The sequence below is a fragment of the Ictalurus furcatus genome, chromosome 9 (assembly GCF_023375685.1).
Source record: "Ictalurus furcatus strain D&B chromosome 9, Billie_1.0, whole genome shotgun sequence".
Lineage (NCBI taxonomy): Eukaryota > Metazoa > Chordata > Actinopteri > Siluriformes > Ictaluridae > Ictalurus > Ictalurus furcatus.
Genome location: NC_071263.1, coordinates 31,184,872 through 31,204,900, shown reverse-complemented (window position 1 = coordinate 31,204,900; position 20,029 = coordinate 31,184,872). Strand labels below are relative to the sequence as shown.

Sequence of the window (20,029 nt, the reverse complement as noted above, 5' to 3'; positions counted from 1 at the left end):
TGTTATGCTTGATTAGTGACCACGTCACTGCTGAATCCTGCACTCTGATTGGTCAGAAAGTTTTCTATAACATCGGCTCTGACAGTAGCGCTGCTTTATATTAACGTATAATATTAATACGTTGTGGTTTCTATAGTAACAGTGACACATTTGAAAAACATTGATACGGTAATAGGTTTTCTCAAAATTAGGAAATGTTTATGTAACATTTATGGAAGGAGTCTCCAGTGTCAGAGGTAAAGCTGTAACTTTAAGTAATCTTCAGAACAGAATTGAAGAGAGAGAATAAAGAGAGAGATTAAAGAGAGAGGGAATAGAGAGAGAATAGAGAGAGAATTGAGAGAGGGAAGAGAGAGAGAGAATAAAGAGAGGGAATAGAGAGAGAGAATAGAGAGAGAATAAAGAGAGAGGGAATAGAGAGAGAGAATAGAGAGAGAGAATAGAGAGAGAATAAAGAGAGAGGGAATAGAGAGAGAGAATAGAGAGAGAGAATAAAGAGAGAGAATAAAGAGAGAGGGAATAGAGAGAGAGAATAGAGAGAGAGAATAAAGAGAGAGAATAAAGAGAGGGAATAGAGAGAGAGAATAGAGAGAGAGAATAAAGAGAGGGAATAGAGAGAGAGAATAAAGAGAGAATAGAGAGAGAGAATAAAGAGAGGGAATAGAGAGAGAGAATAGAGAGAGAGAATAAAGAGAGGGAATAGAGAGAGAGAATAAAGAGAGAATAGAGAGAGAGAATAAAGAGAGGGAATAGAGAGAGAGAATAGAGAGAGAGAATAAAGAGAGGGAATAGAGAGAGAGAATAAAGAGAGAATAGAGAGAGAGGGAATAGAGAGAGGGAATAGAGAGAGAGAATAGAGAGAGGGATGGTGAGGGAACGAGTGTTTATAGCTGCTATAGTGTAAGTGACAACAGGAAGTAACTTAACATTATATGTAACTGTAAATGGATAAGAAGTATTATAAAAATTGTAACTGTTGTAAATTACTGTGGTGTAAGAGGAATAAAACATTTAGGGGTTTGCTGTTAGAGGAAAATAATCAACAGTAACTTGTTACAGAAAACACTGTCTGTCGTTACTATAGAAACCATAACGTATTAGTACGAGTGTGTTAATATAAACCTGCGCTACTGTCAGAGCCGCTGTTCTAGAGAACTAATCACCACCTTCAGCAGAATGATATAACGGTCAGGAGTGAAGTAAGCGGTGAGTCGAGGCGGTGAGTCGAGGCGGTGAGTCAGGTCTTTGTGCTGTGCTGGAATGGAGATGTGCTTCAGCTTGTCCTCACCTCATTAGTCTGAATGTGTCTTATCTGTTCAAATATGCCTCTACTCAGGGAAAAAAGAGGGATAAGAGAAATACCGAATCACTGTCAGGTGTGTGTGTGTGTGTGTGTGTGTGTGTGTGAGTGTGTGTGTGTGTGTGTGTGTGGAGTCTCTGCATGATGAATAAAAAGTGTGACACTTGTTTCTTTTCTTTTCTCTCCCTCAGTCTCGCTCTCTGAAGTCCAACTACCCCGTTCAAGTCACTGATCCAGACGGTAACGCGGGATTTTACACCCACAGCCTCTTCTAACACCTCTGCCTCAGTCAGTTTTCATACAGATATTAAACATGGCGAGTGCTAGCTAGCACGCTAGTGCTTGGGTTCAATTACATGATATATATTACATAACCTAACATGAAGCTAAAATTGTCTAGCTACTAAACTCTAATACCTACTGCTAAAGAAATAACAAGTCAAATAAACTAAACACTAAGACATCATCAGTGTACGAGGTTTAGATACTGAAACTAAAGAAAATACACTTAGCCAAAACTAGCTAGCTCCTCTACAGGCTATAGACAAAGTAGCTTAAATACACTGAAAATTCACATCTTCTGCTAATTATAAATATTATCAAATCACCAAACAAATTGTCTTTATTAACAATCAGGGCATGTTAGCAGCCTCGAGTCTGGAATTATAAATATACATTGTATGCTACGTATGTTAAGAAAGGAGTCTGCGTTTAGCTAGCTAGCATTGTGGGTTTTCTTTCATGCTAGTTTGTTAAAAGTGTTGGCGACATTATCAGTCATTATCTGGCTATGTTTGAGAATGTTCTCGAATGTTAGCTAGCTAGCTAGCTAGCTCTACGTTGGTGTATTCTCTCTAATACGTACATAGCTAGCTTGAAGGCTAATCTTCAATGTTCGCTACATCTTTGAGGTTATTCTCTAACATTACTTTGCTAGTAGATAAATATTTACAACTAGTTTCTCAGTCTGAGCACCAACATGAAATAACCTCCTCCTCGTGAAGCTAGCAACTCTTAAGGATTAGCATAATAGCTTACAAGCTAGCCGGGAAGGTAGTATGAGGCATATTTCTTTTGGAAAGTGTTTAAATTCCGTGTAAGCAGATTTAATCAGTTAGTTTGTTGTAATCAGATGTGGATCAGGATTTATTTCCTTCATTGTCTTTATGTCACTCCTGTTGTCTAATCAGCGTCGTTTTTAAACATCATCAGTTCATTGTTCTTTCCACAAACCTGCTCAAGATAATTTATTCAGTATGGCAGCATCTTATAGATCAAAATATTACACAATAATTCTATTTCACTGCAGATTTCAGTTTATCTCACAGATTCTTAACTGGTGACTCTGTACTGTGTCGTAGTCAAAGTTTGATCTGCATTAATTTAGTTCAAATTAATTAATAAATATTTACAGGATTACACCAATGAATAAAAACATATTTTGGGATTATGACAATTAATAGTTCATTTTTGGGATTATGCCAATTAATGAAATTTTATTTGGGAAATTAATCTTTTTTTGTGCGTATTATAATTTTCTTTAAAATCTGGATTACACAATTAATAAAATATATTTTTTTCAGATTTCACTCATTAATAATAGAAATCATTTTGGAGAAACGCCATTTAATAAACCATTTTCTGGAGCATTTACTCAATTAATAAATTATTCTTTTTTTTATTTACACCAATGGAAAAAAAAAAAATTGGGGATCATATTACTTAATAAAAATAAATTTTAAGGATTACTCTAATTTATTTTTGAAAAAAATTAAATAAAATTTGGGATTATACCAATTAATAAAAATGTATTTTATTGGATTGCACAGATTTTTCTCTAAATACCCATAAAATATTAACTTTACTAATATGCTTATTTGTTTATTTAAGTTAATTTGATATTGTAGTGAATCAGGAGCTAATTACTGTGATAATTAACAAACAATATATACCATAGCCTTAAAATTTGTCTATTTTAACTAAAAATATATGACATTATTTTTTTAAAATAATTCCATAACAGAGGTTAATAGAGAAACCTTTAACTCTATTTAACAACAGTAACCTGAGTGTGTGAGTGGTTTAGGATATTACAGCACTAATTTAATAAGATTGACAGTTTAATGACTCGGCTGTTTATTAAAACCTCAGCTCTAAAGTCTCGCTTTCGGATCTCGGACCTGCCTCAGACATGTAGACGGTCGTTGTTGACACACGGTGGTTCCTCCCTGTACTGCTGAGACTGTCTTTTCTGTTGTTAATCTTTACACTCATCACCTATTGAGCAACAAAATACCCCGTGGAGTAGTCGGGGGGGTGGGGTGGGGGGGATCTGTGAGTGGGTGGAGGGGGGTATGTGGGGGGTATGCAGGTGTGGTATGACAGGTAGCTCCTTTAATTATTCTTTCCAATCCTTCTTTTCATGGAGGATCTAAAGCTGTTTGAGGGTTGAACAGATCCACGTGCAAACTGAAACTGGAAATCCAGCGCTGTTTATCTAAAAGAAAGAAATTTATTTAATAAAATCTAATCCTAATTATTTATTCACATGATCAGTTACACACAAGACATGGGGTGTTAGTTTCAGGGGAAAAAGTTTGTAAGAGAATTCATTTCAGCCATTTATTCGGGGCAGGAGTAACGGAGGAGTGAGGGTGTGTCTGTAGTAGCCGACGCTCCGCAGTGGCTGAGCTGCATTAGTGGAAGATTTAGTGCTTAGGAGGCGCTCTTTCACCGCTCAATCACCATTTGATCATTTCCAGCTCTCTGTGAGCTTTATGGAGACTCTTGTGGGCACGTGTAAATGTGCCGTGAACATGCTAGGTAATTCACAGCTGATTGGTGTTTATCAACGTACACACACGAGAGTACGGAGAAAATCTGGCGGGAATTTTTTGTTTGGTTTGTACACACAACTTTAGTAAAAGAATGATGAATGAAGCCCGACAGGAGCAGGAAATTACTATCAGTAAAGTTGAGTATGAGTAGTTTGTGAGTAAGTGCTTTCGTTTATTATCAATTTTGTAGATAACGTGACTCTACAGCTGAGCTCAGTGCCTCCGGGATACCTCACACCTCCCATGGACCGAATACAGCAGGTGAGTAAATTGTCTCATGAAAAGTAGCTATAAATGGATAAAAAGTGTGATGTCCTTCTTTCATAAGTAAAAAAAAGTTGCTGAGATATCAGGTCAGTATTTTCATAGCAGTCGATTAGATTAAAACATGTTCTTTTTCTCTGCTGGAATTTGTAGAAGTTCAGTTAAAAGTATCACTGAACTATTGAACTTTTCCATGTTTTTATTTTCATGTAATATTTAATTTTTTTAATTAAAATATATTTATTTTATGTGAACACATGGGAACACATGAGAAAGCTAAATTTAGAGAACTGGCAGAAGTCTTGCCTCTTCTGCTCATCGTGCTGATCAGATATTGTTCAGAGTGTGTATACAATATATACACACACACACACACACACACACACACCTTCCACACATTTCTACATGTGAAATGATGTATTGTTTTTCTCTCATTTTAATTCCTCTTTGTGACTGCTGTGAAGTTTCCTCCTCCTCCTCACCAGAGCTGTGTGATCACACACCGTTTACTACACTTCATTTCCTGCAGGAAGTTTATTCTCAGACGTGCCAAAACCCCACACTGCAATTACTTTCTCTGGGTGTTATGAGTGTACGTGTACGTACATGTCACACTGAACACTCTGTTTCTTTTCTGTGTAGGGCCGAGGGCTTTAGCCTTTCTGACACTTTTTAGTCATTTATTTTCATTTTCAGACCAAGTTCATTGTAGATTAATGTGTATGTGTGAAATGCCGGGACAATAACGAGGCTAATTGGTGTCAGGTGATCTCATCAGTTCAGGTGTGAGGCAGAAACTTATAAAAACCTGGACCACAGCACAGAGCTCTGTTTTAACTGGATTGTGGAAAACTGATTTCAGAGAACGTTGGAGTAATGTGGTAGCAGATCTTCTGAAGAACCTTTTTGTTTTTGTTTTTTTTCCTGCCCATTCAACTGCAGTTTTGTCATTTCCTGTAGCCATTCAGTTCTGATTGTTTTTAGATCTAATAACTTGGCAAAAATTTTAGTTGACTATTTTTAGGGACCTGACAGAAATCAGAAGTTTTCTCTGGTCATAAATAATCTGGGATAAATTTAGAAAGTCCAACAATTTGCCGAAAATCAATAGAGAACTTTTAAAATAATAAAAATGAATTCAGAAATAAGTACCCTATTAGAAAAAAAAGAGGTTCTGAAAGAGAGACTCTTCGTTCCAGGGTTCCACAAAGAACTTTTAAATCTCTCCCACAGGAACAAAAACCCATTTGAGGTACTAAATGGACCTTTTTTTTTCTTAAACTGTAGCTACATGCCTAACTATTATTAGTTTTAATGTGTCTTAGACAAGGTCATGTGCAAATGTTTGTGTCAATTCGGAACAAAATTAAGAAGCCAGAGAAATTTCTAGCAATAAAACATTTAGTCTGTTTGGTTTCACAGATGCTCTTTTATTATCAAAGTAACAAAAACTACAACACAACCAAATTGCGTATGTGAAAATTGTATATGTGAAATGTACCTGTGAATAAATTAATATGAATTTCATATTGTATAAATATTCTCTGAGTACGTTTGATCAGAATTGTGTTAAGTTCTCAGGTGTTTTTAGACCTAGTTTGAGTTTTGTTTCAAATTGTCCCTGCTGCATTTTTAGATGAAAGTGAACCAGGTGATATGTAAAATATCAAATACAATTTATTTATTTATTTATTTTGGAAAAGTTCTCAAAGAGAACTGGAAGACAATTCATGCAGTTTCCAAAATTAACAGGATCATTAAGGCGATTAAGAACAGCGTGTTTTCATTAGAGCTTTGAGGTCAAACCACAACTCATGCTGATTCACATCGGGGCTTCAACTATAAGCTTACAGTCTGAGGAAAAACGTTTTCCTGAAGGGTTCTTTGGATGGTTAATGGTTCTAGTTGTTAAGACGGTGTAGGATAAATTTAGAAAGTACGGTTCATCAGCAAGCCTAACACTTCAATCAGATCTATAGGGACGTTACAGATAAACCTTAAAAAGATCAATAACTATAAATAACTCTCAATTGTAGGGTTCCACATATAAAATTCCACATAAAGGTTCCTCCTGAGGAGCTAACTGAAAAACCACCGTGATTCATGCTCCTTATGCATGGAGCTTCAGCAGTAAGCTTACAATGTGTGGAAAAACAGGTTCCTCAAAGGTTCTTTGCATGGTCTTACTTTCTTAATAATTTCTACTTGGGATTGTTTCTAAAAAGGAAACCATATGCAGGGTTCTACATGGAATCTTATTCCCAGAAGAACCCTTTGGGGTGCTAGATGAAACCATTTTCCAACATTGTTGATATTTTGTTTGCTTTTATTTATCTTTTACTTTCTGCTGCAGCATCCGTGAGAAAAGTGATTGTTCATGGGAAGTTACAGTGGACGGAGATGTGTGTGTTTCTGGAAGTTTGCACAACATTTAATACTGCTCACCACAGCAAAAACTCTGGAGAGAATGTGTTCGTGTACAGCTGTCTCATTCCCAGTTTTCTCACAAGTGCAGGCCTGTAGTGTCACATGACGATGGCGATGTTTATTGTTGATTTAATTTTAAATAAAACACGAAATTGACGCTGTTCTCTTGTGCGGCAGCCTGTTGAAAATGACGCGAGTGCATTTATCTGTCCAGGATCCATTACTCCAGGTACGCTTGACACTTCTCCCTCCTTGTATCGCTTATTATTAATATTATTATTATCAAAGGATTTCACTCGTTATAACCATCACGACTTCTCCACCTCAGAGTTCACCCAAGATCTCCAGTGCTTGTCAAGCTCCTGCGAGAAGTGCCTCTGCTCCATTCCACCTCCCAAAATCAGCGACCTTCTGGACGATGAGGACCTTCTCTACACGCTGAGATTGAAGCTCGACCCTGCACACTACACCGTCAAGAACTGGAAGAACTTTGCCAGTCGCTGGGGCATGAGCTACGACGAGCTGATGATGCTCGAGCAGCGGACGCACGGCTCGACCTCCCACAGTCCCACTCAGGAGTTCCTGTTCCGCTACAGCCAGAAACCGGTGACGGAACTCACCAAGCTCTGCCAGTTCTACCAGCGTATTGATGTACTGCGGCTTCTTCAGCAGTGGGTGGAAAACGACTGGCCCTCACGGTGGAAGAGACTACATTAGCAAAATATATATATATACGGACAGCTAATAAAAGAGGGACACGAGGCTTGTGCTTTTTAGAGCCAGAGTGGAAGATGGTAGGCATGCATGTGGTCCATACGTGCTGCTGGATTCTGCTGTTTTTGGACTTTCTGGAGTATCTCTATTACACAACCTGATTTTATATTTCTTTTTGAAAGCTTACGAGTTTTGTCGAGCCTGAGAACGGATAGTGAACTGGTTTAATTCGTTTGAACCGGACGATGCAGCAAATGAACACCTGTGGCCGTGGTGATGTTTATCAGTAAATCAGTGACTGTAAATAATAATTAAAACGCGTAATGATAAACACATACAGCGTAAAACATGCTGACTCAACCTCCTCTTACAACAAGAAGAGTTTTTACGGATTGAACACCGATCACTGAGAAACCCCAACAGATTACTTGATGTATTTGCGCAGTGCATGCTGGGTAATGCAGTGATATAAACGCAACAACAATACAAAATGAAAAATTCTATTGAAACGCTAAGGCTGACCGTGTAATACCGAGATCCGTTGTTAGAGATAAGGGTTCCTCAGGGTTCTTTGGATAGTCCGACTCGGATAAGGAAGCAATCTGTTGTCAGGTTCTGTACCAATGGTTCCTTGAGAAGGTCTGGATTTATGGATCTATGTTACTACATTACATGGACAAATTGAAAGCTCCTGTAGGGTTCTACTGTATGCAGAACCCTACATGCAATACTTTATAAATAGAGGTTCCTCTGTGGTTCTTTGGATGGTGTGTAAAGGGTTCACTTACAGATTGGGTTCTACTCAGAAGTCTCTCTTTTAAGAAAGTAATTTGAGGGACAACAGAAAAAAAAAAGCCTTTGTGGTTCTTCATACTTTACTGGTCATGTTGCTATTTTGTATTTTGCCCTAGAGTTGGGCCACAGTTGTCCTCATGCTGCTTTCTGAAAAGGACGATATTTTCTCTTAAGTACTGTGATATATCATATACCGGTTATTAGCAAATGCCTTAGACGTACCCCAGGTTCACGCTAGCGAGAGACGAGTCACTCGGGTCACTTGAGAAACGGTGGTAGCTATTTAGGACTTCTAAAGCTAATTCAATAACACACTTATCAGTATGAACACCGGTTGTGTGATTTACGTTACGTGCTTCATACTAGGATTAGATTAGCAAAGCGAGCTAACTGTACTAGATACATATACTCATCAGAGGCGCCAACAGAGGTTCCATCCAAGTTTTATTTTTCTTCCTGACGTCTGTGCGTGTTTAATGAGAGTTCGGATAATAAGCCGCGTTTATTCTTCATTTTGCGCATCAAATAATAAATGGCAACTGAATGCAGGCAGGAACTAAAGTTGTGAGGAACGTCGGACCACGCGCGGCATACGATTGGTCCGAGGAATCAGATTTGTTCCTTTATCGCATCGCAGCATAGAATTAAAAAAAATCTCTATTCAAATGTCATTCGTCGCTTTGTTTCTCGCTAGTAAAGGATAATAACCAGTTAGAGGATAATAACCTTTCACCTTGCACTTGAAATTATGAGCTTATTTTGGAAATGTCCCACAAATAAAGTAGCACTTGTCAAAAATAATTTCATGTCCCTAACTTAATGTTTTTAAGTTGTTGGTTTTTTGGGGGGGTTGAGTTTCTTTAGGAGGTCGTAAAACAGGCATTACAGAAATGTATGGGCTTTATGTGACATGGACCGTATTGACAAGAAACATATTAGTTAATGTCATGGAGAATTTCACGATCATCATAATCAGTTTGATGATATTTTATAATCTTTTAATTTTTTAAACATATGTAAACAGTTTCCTGAGAGGAAAAAAAAGTTTTTGGAAATAATACACAGAATAAGCAGCGTATTGATTAAACTGTCACCGCGAATATAAATCCATCACTCTTCATTTAATAGTTCTCTAAAATTTGCGTAACATGAATTGCACTTATCCGTGTTTGTTTGTTTGTTTTTTGTTTGTTGTATTTTTAACTCAAAATTGCAAGTCAGAAATCCTCGATATGATCCACCCAGCTTTTTATAGCCATATACTGTACAGTAAAGTTACAACAATGAGACTGTTGTACAAGTGGGCCACAGTGTGTGTGTGTGTGTGTGTGCGTGTGTGTGTGTGTGTGTGTGTGTGTGTGTGTGTGTGTGTGTATATGTATGAGTATGTTTAATTTTTCATAAATAAATTTGTTGATTAATATTAGCTCATGAGTTGTAATTTGAAAACAGAGATAATTCACTAAAGTCCAAAGAAAAACTAAACATCGTAATCATGAGGTGGCGAGTAGAGGACGAGGAGGACGAGGAGGAGGACAATAAACTAAAATTCAAGTTAAAATTTGTATTTATTGAAAAAATACACAGTGGTATACATGTAAATATTTTACAGTTAAAGAAGAGGGAAGTTTCTTACAGTTTCTAATAGCATTGTAAATAACCAGTTTATTTCCCATTTGCAACAATACTGATAAATAAAGTATGATGTAATAGTTACATGTAAAGGATGTAAGTATTAAGTAATTTAAGATCTTCAGTATTTATTAGTTTTAATTGCACATGCAGTAGTTTATATTCTAAATAAAATGGTAAATGTGTTCCTTCATATAATAATTCTTGTGAATATATCGTGTTTGACATGTCGGTGAATGACATACTGACACTTTGTACAAAATAATGACAAGTTTTATAATTATATGGCAAGATATTAAACTTCACCCATGTAAACATAAACTTTTTAAATTCTCTCTTTTTTTTTTTTTTTTTACATAATTCTGTAAAAGTACGTGAACAATTTCTTTATATTTATGTCTAGTGATAAAAAAAAGACACCCATAACAGTAATGTAAACAAAAGAAATGTAATAATAATAATAATAAATTTGTAATATTATAAAATGGTCAAAATTTAGACTTGAAGCTAATTTTCTGCATCTGAGCTGTTGTTCAAACCGAGCATGTTGTTAAGACTCAGAGAAAGTTTATCTTTTTTGCTAGTCGAGTTCACTAGCGGATAATCCTTTTCCGAGTCAGGATCTATCACTTTAAATGTTCCTTGTCTCACATTTGTAGGAGTGTCTGGGAGTTCAGAGCTCGCTGAATCAGACGGCGTCGTGAGATTGTACATGGAACGTGTTGTGAAAAGCCGTAGTCTTTCTTTGATGTCTATAGATTGTGAGTTTGCGTTGGAATGGAGAGTTCCTGTGGATGATTTCCACCCAGCTCTGACCCTGGGAACAGTGGGAACTGAGAAGGTCGCAGACGGTGATTCTGTTTTAATGGGGTTGGTGTTCAGGTCAACAGAGTCAACAGCTTCAGTAGCGTCTTGCAGTTCATCAAATTTGCTGTTGGGAAGTCGGTGTGTCTTGAACATGGGCAAACTTTTTTGAAGTTTCACATCTGCGTTAGCACTGACCTCACTGTCGTCCATGTTTGCATCGACGGTATCTATGGTTGATCCAATAGATCCGTGATTTGAGCGTTTGAACGGCCACTTTATTTTACTCTTAGACCCATCGACATCGGGAGATTCGACATCAACCGCTCCTTTGGGTAAACTCAGATCGCCGTTAGGGCTCTCAACTTTGGGGGCTGACATGCTCAGGTCAGGTTCATCAAAACTAGGAGATTTTACTTTTGGACTAGAGAAATTTAATCGTTTTAGTGTTGGAAATTTGAGCTTTCCTTTAGGGGCATCTATATCAACATTGGGACCTTCGAGATTAGCTGTGGGCAAGTTCAAACTGGCATCTGGAGCTTTAATATCTGCATCAATTTTTGGGGCTGACAGACTGAGGTCTGGATTTTTAACTGATGCGTTGACATCAACTTCTGGTGACTTTACTTTAGGAGTAGATGCACTAATTTTGGATTTTTTGAAAGTGAAGAATTTAAACTTGCCAGATGGGGCGTCTATTTCTGGAGTTTTAACATCCACATCTGGAACCTTAACATCAGCTTTGGGCAATTTCACATCAACATCAGGTGCATTGACTTTAGCCTTTGGTAGATTTAGATCAACATCTGGTGTGTTCAGTTCTCCATCAATCTTAGGAAGAGAAACATTCAGATCTCCACTGGCATTCAGGTTAGGCTCGTTAACCTTTGGTCCAGAGACGTTAAATTTGGGCATCTTGAGGTGTGGCATCTTAAGCTTTCCAGAAGGTGCATCAATGTTGGCATCTGGGACGTTCAGATCTACATCAGGGCCTTGAAGACTTCCCTTTGGCAACCTCAGGTCTACATCTGGTCTAGAAAGATCAACATTTGGTGCACTCAGGTTAAGATTAGGTCCTTTGAGATCTGCTTTAGGTAGATCCATGTCTATGTCTGGTGCATTCAGGTCTGCATCAACATTTGGCCCCTTGACCTTTGGTCCAGAGACGTTAAATTTGGGCATCTTGAGGTGTGGCATCTTAAGCTTTCCAGAAGGTGCATCAATGTTGGCATCTGGGACGTTCAGATCTACATCAGGGCCTTGAAGACTTCCCTTTGGCAACCTCAGGTCTACATCTGGTCTAGAGAGATCAACATTTGGTGCACTCAGGTTAAGATTAGGTCCTTTGAGATCTGCTTTAGGTAGATCCATGTCTATGTCTGGTGCATTCAGGTCTGCATCAACATTTGGCCCTTTGACCTTTGGTCCAGAGACGTTAAATTTGGGCATCTTGAGGTGTGGCATCTTAAGCTTTCCAGAAGGTGCATCAATGTTGGCATCTGGGACGTTCAGATCTACATCAGGGCCTTGAAGACTTCCCTTTGGCAACCTCAGGTCTACATCTGGTCTAGAAAGATCAACATTTGGTGCACTCAGGTTAAGATTAGGTCCTTTGAGATCTGCTTTAGGTAGATCCATGTCTATGTCTGGTGCATTCAGGTCTGCATCAACATTTGGCCCTTTGACCTTTGGTCCAGAGACGTTAAATTTGGGCATCTTGAGGTGTGGCATCTTAAGCTTTCCAGAAGGTGCATCAATGTTGGCATCTGGGACGTTCAGATCTACATCAGGGCCTTGAAGACTTCCCTTTGGCAACCTCAGGTCTACATCTGGTCTAGAGAGATCAACATTTGGTGCACTCAGGTTAAGATTAGGTCCTTTGAGATCTGCTTTAGGTAGATCCATGTCTATGTCTGGTGCATTCAGGTCTGCATCAACATTTGGCCCTTTGACCTTTGGTCCAGAGACGTTAAATTTGGGCATCTTGAGGTGTGGCATCTTAAGCTTTCCAGAAGGTGCATCAACACTTGGGGCATTTAGATCCACATTAGGGCCCTTGATATCTCCTTTTGGTAGGTTCAGATCTACATCTGGAACAGAGAGGTTGAGCGCTGGTGATTTTGCATGAAGGTTAAGATTTGGATTCTTCAGCTCAGCTTTGGGCAAATCTATATCTGGACTGGCTAGAGAACCATGAATCTTGGGTGCTTTTAGGTCCAGATTAGGCCCTTTGAACTCACCTGATGGTAGGTTCACATCTGGTGTTTGCAAATTTGCATCAACATTTGGTGTTTTTACTCTTGGGCCAGTGAGACTAAATTTAGGTAGCTTAACATGTGGCTTCTTTAGTTTTGCTGATGGGGCATCAATTGTGGGAGTTTTCAAGTTCACATCTCCATTGACATCAACATCTGGGACATTAAGATCAGCATCTACATCTGGTCCTTTGACTTTTGCACCAGAACCAGTAAATTTGGACAGTCTGGGTAGCTTGAATTTAATGGGTCGAGCTTCAGCATCAATTTTGGGAGTTTTCAGGTCTACATCTGGAGTTTTCATGTTTAAGTCTGGTGTACCGATATCACCTTTTACTTTTGGTGCAGAGAGTTTGAGATCTGGTGCTTTGCCATCTATGGTTGGCCCTTCAAGTTTAGCTTTGGGCAGGTTCATGTCTACATCCATGTTTGGTGCATTGATGTCTGCATTCATTTTGGGGGCTGACAGATTGAGTTCTGGAGTATTCACATCTGCATCAATGCCCCCTAAATTTCCTTTCACTTTTCCTTTGGGTTTCTTAAATTTGGGCCATTTAAATTTAGCAGATGGGCTGTCAGTGTTAAGATTTGGGGTATCAATGCCAAATTCAGGACTGCTGAGCTCGGCATCAGGTAAATTCACATCCACACCTGGGGTCTTGATGTCAGCTTTGAGATTTGGTACAGAAAGGTCAGCATCTGGTGATTTCACTTTAGGCTTTGAGAGACCCCAGCTTGCCTTGGGCACTTTGAATTTGCCAGAGGGTCCATCGATGTCAACATCTGGGAGTTCTGCATTAAGATTTGGGCCTTTCAGTTCAGCATTTGGCAAATTCACACCTACATCAGGTGTATTAAGGTCTAAATCAGGGGAACTACCCTTAAAGTTCGGCATCGTGAATTTAGGAGTTGTATAGGATGGTTCTGGAGAGTTCAGTGTTGGAGAAGACACGCTGCCGTCTAGATTAGCACCTTTAAGTTTCGGCCCTGTCATGCCGAATGTTGGCATCGTGAACTTGCCGCCGTCCCCGACGGTCAGCTCTGGTGTAGAGCCCTTCAGTTGCATCTGTGGGTGTTCTCCATTCACAGATGGAGCTGCAAGGCCACCTTTGACACCTGGGAGACTTAAATTCCCATTCAACCCATGGATGTCAGCTGATGGGGCTTGAAGATTTGGAGCGTCACCCTTCAAAAATAAATCACCAAATCTCTATGGAAAGGAAATGGGGGGGGAAAAAGTCAAGAATTGATTGCAGCATATCGTCGGTATATTTAGAAACCTAAACAGGATGTATTGTAGCTCCTTTTTAAAAAAGGAGTTTCCCACCCAAAACAACAAATCAAAACACTGTTTATTCAGTTAAACAACTGAATTATGTGTTAAAAATGTATTTTAGTATATTTGCATGGTTTAGATTAAGACGTTGCTTACCACTCCAGTATTTGCACTGGCTTTGGTCTTAATTTCAAGGTTCTCATCGTAAGTATGAATGATCTTGAGTACTTCCAGCGCTTTATCTTTACTGAGGTGATCCAAGTGAACCGTGGCACCGACGATCTTCTCATCTATGGAATATCCATGGGTGGTTAGTAATCATTTTTCCAACAGTGGAATCAAAGTTCCCTGATGTTTCTTCATGGCTTTTAATAAACTTGAACTGTTTCCTCATGGTTTTATGATAAAGCGTGATCATTACCTTGATTTACGTTGATTGCAGGTCCTTTGATTCCAGTGTTTAACACATCACTGGCTGAGAGGGTCGAGGTCCCCATTTCCCCATTCTGAAAGTGATCATTAATAGGACACAGGATTATTTATGAATGTTTAAAGTAAGGTTGGAAAACCAACACATTTCCATTGAGTCAACCGACAACGAAGCAGAGCACTCACGTGGTGAAGGAAACTTGCCATTATCTCTTAATTATGTCTACAGCTGCATATCACAGAAGAATTGTAAGGTCCTGTAATCTGTCAAGACAAAATAGGAGATGTCAAGAGAAAATCAGCTTTTAATTAAAAAGTCTGAGTCACTAAATCAAATTTAATTGTAGTGCAAAAACATATTCAGCTGAAATTCAGATACAGGACGTTTTTCTCTATGGAAAACTTTGCTGTCATGTGCTATACAGGTTTAGCCACACTCGAACGCTTAGCATGCTTTCGTCCAAGTGCAGTGAAGAATTTCTGTTCAGCAATGTCGCACGACCAGTTGTTGAATAAATAAATAAATAAAGCCTCATATGCGTGTGTTGTTTTGCACCCTGCCACATCCCTTTAAACGAGGAAGAAACTTCTGTTTATGGCACATGATGAAGTTTTTCTTTTAAAGATAAATTGTTGATATGTTGATATTTTACACATGAAAGGGGAAAACGGGTATATTTCCTGGGATCTAGGAAAAATACATTTATATATTTATGTAAAGCTGCTTCATGACAATGTCCATTGTTAAAAGTGCGGTAGAAATAAAACTGAATTGAATTGAATAGTTAGTTATTTGCATTAACTGCTAGTATACCAATAAATAAAAAACATGCATGTCTCACTGTCTGAGTGGTTAAAATAAATAAATAAATGATCAGTTTACTGTAATGAATAAGGAAATTCACTTTGACTACAGGGCCATTCTAACGCTGTTCTACGATGGAAACTGTTTTTAAAGCAGCGTTGTTTTTAAATGTCAAAAGAATAAAACATTCAGTCGTCGCTGTACAAGTACGACGAGACGACGAGTTCCCATCAGGCTGTGCGGCATGTGTCAACGAAGGAGAAAACTATTTCTACAGGTATATTAAATAAATAAAAAAAAGAAAGGAATACAATACAATTACTTTTACAGTAATGTTTAATTTACTGAGTTTAATCTGAGTTTATTTACAGCACACATGGTCTGTGTGTGTGTGTGTGTGTGTGTGTGTGTGTGTGTGTGTAATATGTGTAGATAAACGAAAGGAAAAGAAAGAAAAGTAAAGAATGTACTGCAGCACAATGTCGGTGCATTTAGAAATCTCAGTAAAATAGATTATAGGTCACTTTATTTTCACTTTACGTCCAGTATGCTGATGTTTAGTAGCAGGTTCAGCGATTTAACTGAAATGTCTTTAACTTAAAAAAAAATAAATAAATAAAAGGTTTGGAGTTTATAATCCAAGTTGTAATCCTGTAATCTGAAAGCAGTTTTATTGTTGTGTATCCGTGTTTAATTCATGAAGTTAACGATTTCAGAGTTTCCAGAGAGTAATTACACGTCCAGTTATTCATACGGTACATATAAAATAATCCTGACGTGCTCTACAGTGACAGCAGCAGTAAAGTGCTGAAGTGTAGTACACAGCCTTCAGAGAAACATGATTTAGATGAAGGGCCTTCATCAGTTCTTTGACTTTCATCAAAAAAAAACATTGTGTTTCTACTGTTTTCACTGCATTTAAACTAATTATAATCATCATGTTTAAAAATATATGAAATGCTTTCATTTTTGTATTTTTTGTCATGACAAAATATACAAAACGCTGCCGGTTCATAACGTACACGTGTGTAGCACCTCAAAAACCTGTTGAGTCAGTGCAGACAGTCGTGTGCAAAAGTTTTCACACCCCGCACTCTTTCTGTTATGTTAGCACACATGATTTGACTGATTTTTGTGATAATTAAGTAACAGCTGTGGAGCCGAAACACACTCATCATCACACTCAGTGTGTCATCGGTGTACATTAAAGCTCTTTTCTCTTCGCACTCGATTATGTTATTTGGTTAAAAATAAAAAAATAAATAGATAAAGACGGTGTATAACGACTGTCACCTTTTACAGTTCTGCATGGAGTACCCAGGTGATGAGGATTTTGCTTTGGGTTCTGTTTAGTTGTTTCGTTATTAAAAGGACACTCTGATCGATTATTAGGAAGCGTGTATTACGGGATGTTTGGTCGATTTTTAGAGGAAGCTGGGTGAAACTTTTGAAAGATTGTGGTGTACCATGCACATCATGCAATTTCGATTCAATTCATAGGAAATGTTGATCTGTTTACACATATAGTTTTTATCCAGATGTTAAATGTTTCTTGTGGGCGTGGCCTGTCCAATGTTTGTTTTAGTTCCAGACGATCGTATGGATTTGTCACTTCTTTACAGCGTCCTAACTCATTTGCACAGAATTGAGAAAACCTCCGATGGAATACGGCTGAAATCGCAGCTCCGTGTCGCACGTGCACGTCTATCGCTTTGCCACAGAACAGGAGCTTATGGTTTTCCTCCAGAGCCTAACAGCGACTCCTTATCAATCATGGGATTTAAACTCACAACCTTCTGATTGCTCAATTTAACCCGCTCTGTTCCAGGTGAAACCTGTGACATGTTAGGAGGATTTTAGAAGAATTCCTTCACTGGATTATAAACAAAGCTGCGCAACACAAACACCCATTAAACCCTGAGCTTCATAACTTTTAAAACAGTCATTATCTACAGTGTGTGTGTGTGTGTGTGTGTGTGTGTGTGAGTGTGTGAGTGTGTTAGTGATGCACCAGCTCATGTCACTGGAATTTCAAGCATGGTGTTGGGTTTTTTGGGGTAAAAGGTGCAAAACCCGTCGGTTCAGATGAGTGAAGGCTGGCATACCTGATCCTGCTGCACACACACACACACACACACACACACACACACACACCTCTCTTCATCCATTCCATAGAGTATAGTCATATTCATGAGTCTATTTGCATCTCATTAACAGGGTGTGGCTAATTTCTTAATTTTTAAATTTAAATAAAGTTCTAAACTACTCAGCGTAGTAGCGTCACAGAGTCACAGTGTTCCTGTCACAGCGTCACAGAGTCACAGTGTTCCTGTCACAGTGTCACAGAGTCACAGTGTTCCTGTCACAGTGTCACAGAGTCACAGTGTTCCTGTCACAGCGTCACAGAGTCACAGTGTTCCTGTCACAGTGTCACAGAGTCACAGTGTTCCTGTCACAGCGTCACAGTGTTCCTGTCACAGCGTCACAGAGTCACAGTGTTCCTGTCACAGCGTCACAGAGTCACAGTGTTCCTGTCACAGCGTCACAGAGTCACAGTGTTCCTGTCACAGCGTCACAGTGTTCCTGTCACAACAACAAGTCTTTCTTTTCAGCTTTACTGCACAGACTGAACTGTACTTTTATATGCCGGGACTTTAAGTGTGATGATGATGATGATGATGATGATGTCATATTTCCACTGTGTAGAAGTGTGTGACGTTATGAACTAGAGTCGTCCTACATGATGAAACCTCTCTTCTAAGAGCGAAGGATGATTCTCATCACTGTTTGTAAAATGATATACAGTAATATTGTGTGTTATTAAAGTAACATTAACGAAATAATCTTGTGTACGTATTGATGTTGCGGATGATTCTGACACACAATCTCAGCCCAGTGTTTCAGGATTAAATCCCTCGCCCTCTGCCCGAGAGTCGAGCTCGCAGCCTTCCCTGATCGTGATCACTGCCCCCCCCTCACTGTAGTTCTAATCAGAAATAAAATGATTGTATGATCTTATTATATTTGATGGGGTTTGATATAACTTCTCTGAGATGAGGTGAGGCTGTTTATGGAGTATGGAACGGAGAGAACTGTCCACTGTGAGATTAAAATGATAATAAATAGCGGAACTGTCATTTTCTCCTTTTTTTTCACGCATGAATGCAAAAGTATTTCCTCTCCGAACTTCTCCGTGCTCTTTGTTGAAATCTGTCATAAAAACAAAGCTGTGACGCTTCCTAGGAAACTAGGAATAGATTAACCATGTGACTTTGAAACAGAGTGAAGCTTCACTACTCTCTATCAATAATAATAATAATAATAATAAGAAGAAGAAGAAGAAGAAGAAGAAGAAGAAGTTTTCATTTATGTCGTGCCTTTCTTCTATTTAAGCTCACATTGGAATTATAGGGGGAAACACACGCGCACACACACACGCGCACACGCACACGCACACACACAAAAAGGCAAAATAGTAACAGTGGAGAGAAAGAAGACACTGATCCCAGCTTTATATTTTAAGTGTTAATAATGATGAAATGTTTTTATGATGCATTTCATTTCTTGCATTTTTACCATTTAAACATTCAGTAAAAGTGTGTAATACACACAGTACGTTCTGTGTTTTTGGATTTATAGCTACAGAAGTATCGTGTGTGTGTGTGTGTGTGTGTGTGTGTGTGAAAGAGCGCGAGAGAGACAGAGACTGACCTGCTGATGATGCTGAGGCGAGAAGCTTCCACTCTTCAGATGTTCACTCGCCTAAAGTCCGACTGGATCTGACTGTTTCCTTCACTCGCTCGGTCACTCATAGAGAACTGATAAACACTAACCTGAGCAACCAAACAGGTTCCGCAGCATACACAAACAAACACACACACACACACACACACACACCGAAACCTGAGAGACTGAGAGAAAAGATTTCCTAAAATCACACTTATAAATATATTCGTAATAAATCACACTCACAAAAATGTACCAAAAAAACCCATTTAAGAGTTCTCCGGTTCTCCCACAGTGTCTTCTCATCCATCCATCTTCTCCACCACTTGTCCTACAGGGTCGCGGGGAACCTGGAGCCTATCCCAGGGCACAAGGCGGGGTACATCCTGGACAAGGTGCCAGTCTATCACAGGGCACAATCACACACACACACACACACACCCACCCACCCCCATTCATACACTATGGACACTTTAGACACACCAATCAGGAAACCCCCACAGCACGGGGAGAACATGCAAACTCCGCACACACAGGGTCACAGTGGGACTCGAACCCCCGACCCGGGAGGTGTGAGGCGAACGTGCTAACCACTACGCCACCGTGCGCCCACATTTTATCCAGTGAATCCTACGTACCATTAATTAAGTTAAGAACACTTGGTTATCCAGTGAGGAGTTCTAAGAGTGTGTGTGTGTTAGTTTTTCAGGAGTCAGGAGTTTATCCTTTAGCTTCAGGGGTTCTTTAAGGGTCCACTGGATGATG

General features: G+C 39.0%; 2 protein-coding genes across 3 annotated transcripts in view; one reads left to right on the top strand and one right to left on the bottom strand.

Annotated features, from left to right (window-relative positions):
* edaradd (EDAR-associated death domain) overlaps positions 1-7,960 on the top strand; it is a 17,762-nt gene extending 9,802 nt beyond the window's left edge. For both annotated transcript variants that reach the window (XM_053633140.1, XM_053633139.1), the window contains 4 exons: positions 1,492-1,540; positions 4,328-4,398; positions 7,006-7,057; positions 7,157-7,960. In XM_053633140.1, the coding sequence (XP_053489115.1) occupies positions 1,492-1,540; positions 4,328-4,398; positions 7,006-7,057; positions 7,157-7,545 (561 nt within the window). In that variant the 3' untranslated portion in view covers positions 7,546-7,960. The remainder of the gene's footprint in view (positions 1-1,491; positions 1,541-4,327; positions 4,399-7,005; positions 7,058-7,156) is intronic.
* A 1,952-nt stretch (positions 7,961-9,912) lies between these two features.
* On the bottom strand, positions 9,913-19,358 carry si:ch211-125o16.4 (neuroblast differentiation-associated protein AHNAK). The gene is made up of 5 exons (XM_053633138.1): positions 19,250-19,358; positions 14,920-14,997; positions 14,726-14,810; positions 14,461-14,594; positions 9,913-14,238 (listed from the first exon to the last, which is right to left on the bottom strand). Exons 2-5 carry the CDS (start codon positions 14,938-14,940, stop codon positions 10,477-10,479), a joined length of 4,002 nt encoding a protein of 1,333 aa, XP_053489113.1. The 5' UTR covers positions 14,941-14,997; positions 19,250-19,358; the 3' UTR covers positions 9,913-10,476.
* Between the last annotated feature and the right edge of the window lie 671 nt (positions 19,359-20,029).

Excerpts from the sequence above, each read along its gene's own strand:
- si:ch211-125o16.4 (XM_053633138.1), bottom strand. The coding sequence starts at position 14,940 with ATGGCAAGTTTCCTTCACCAC. Across the intron at positions 14,595-14,725 it reads TGCAATCAACGTAAATCAAG|ATGAGAAGATCGTCGGTGCC; the intron begins GTAATGATCACG and ends GATATTCCATAG. Across the intron at positions 14,239-14,460 it reads CCAGTGCAAATACTGGAGTG|AGATTTGGTGATTTATTTTT; the intron begins GTAAGCAACGTC and ends TCCTTTCCATAG.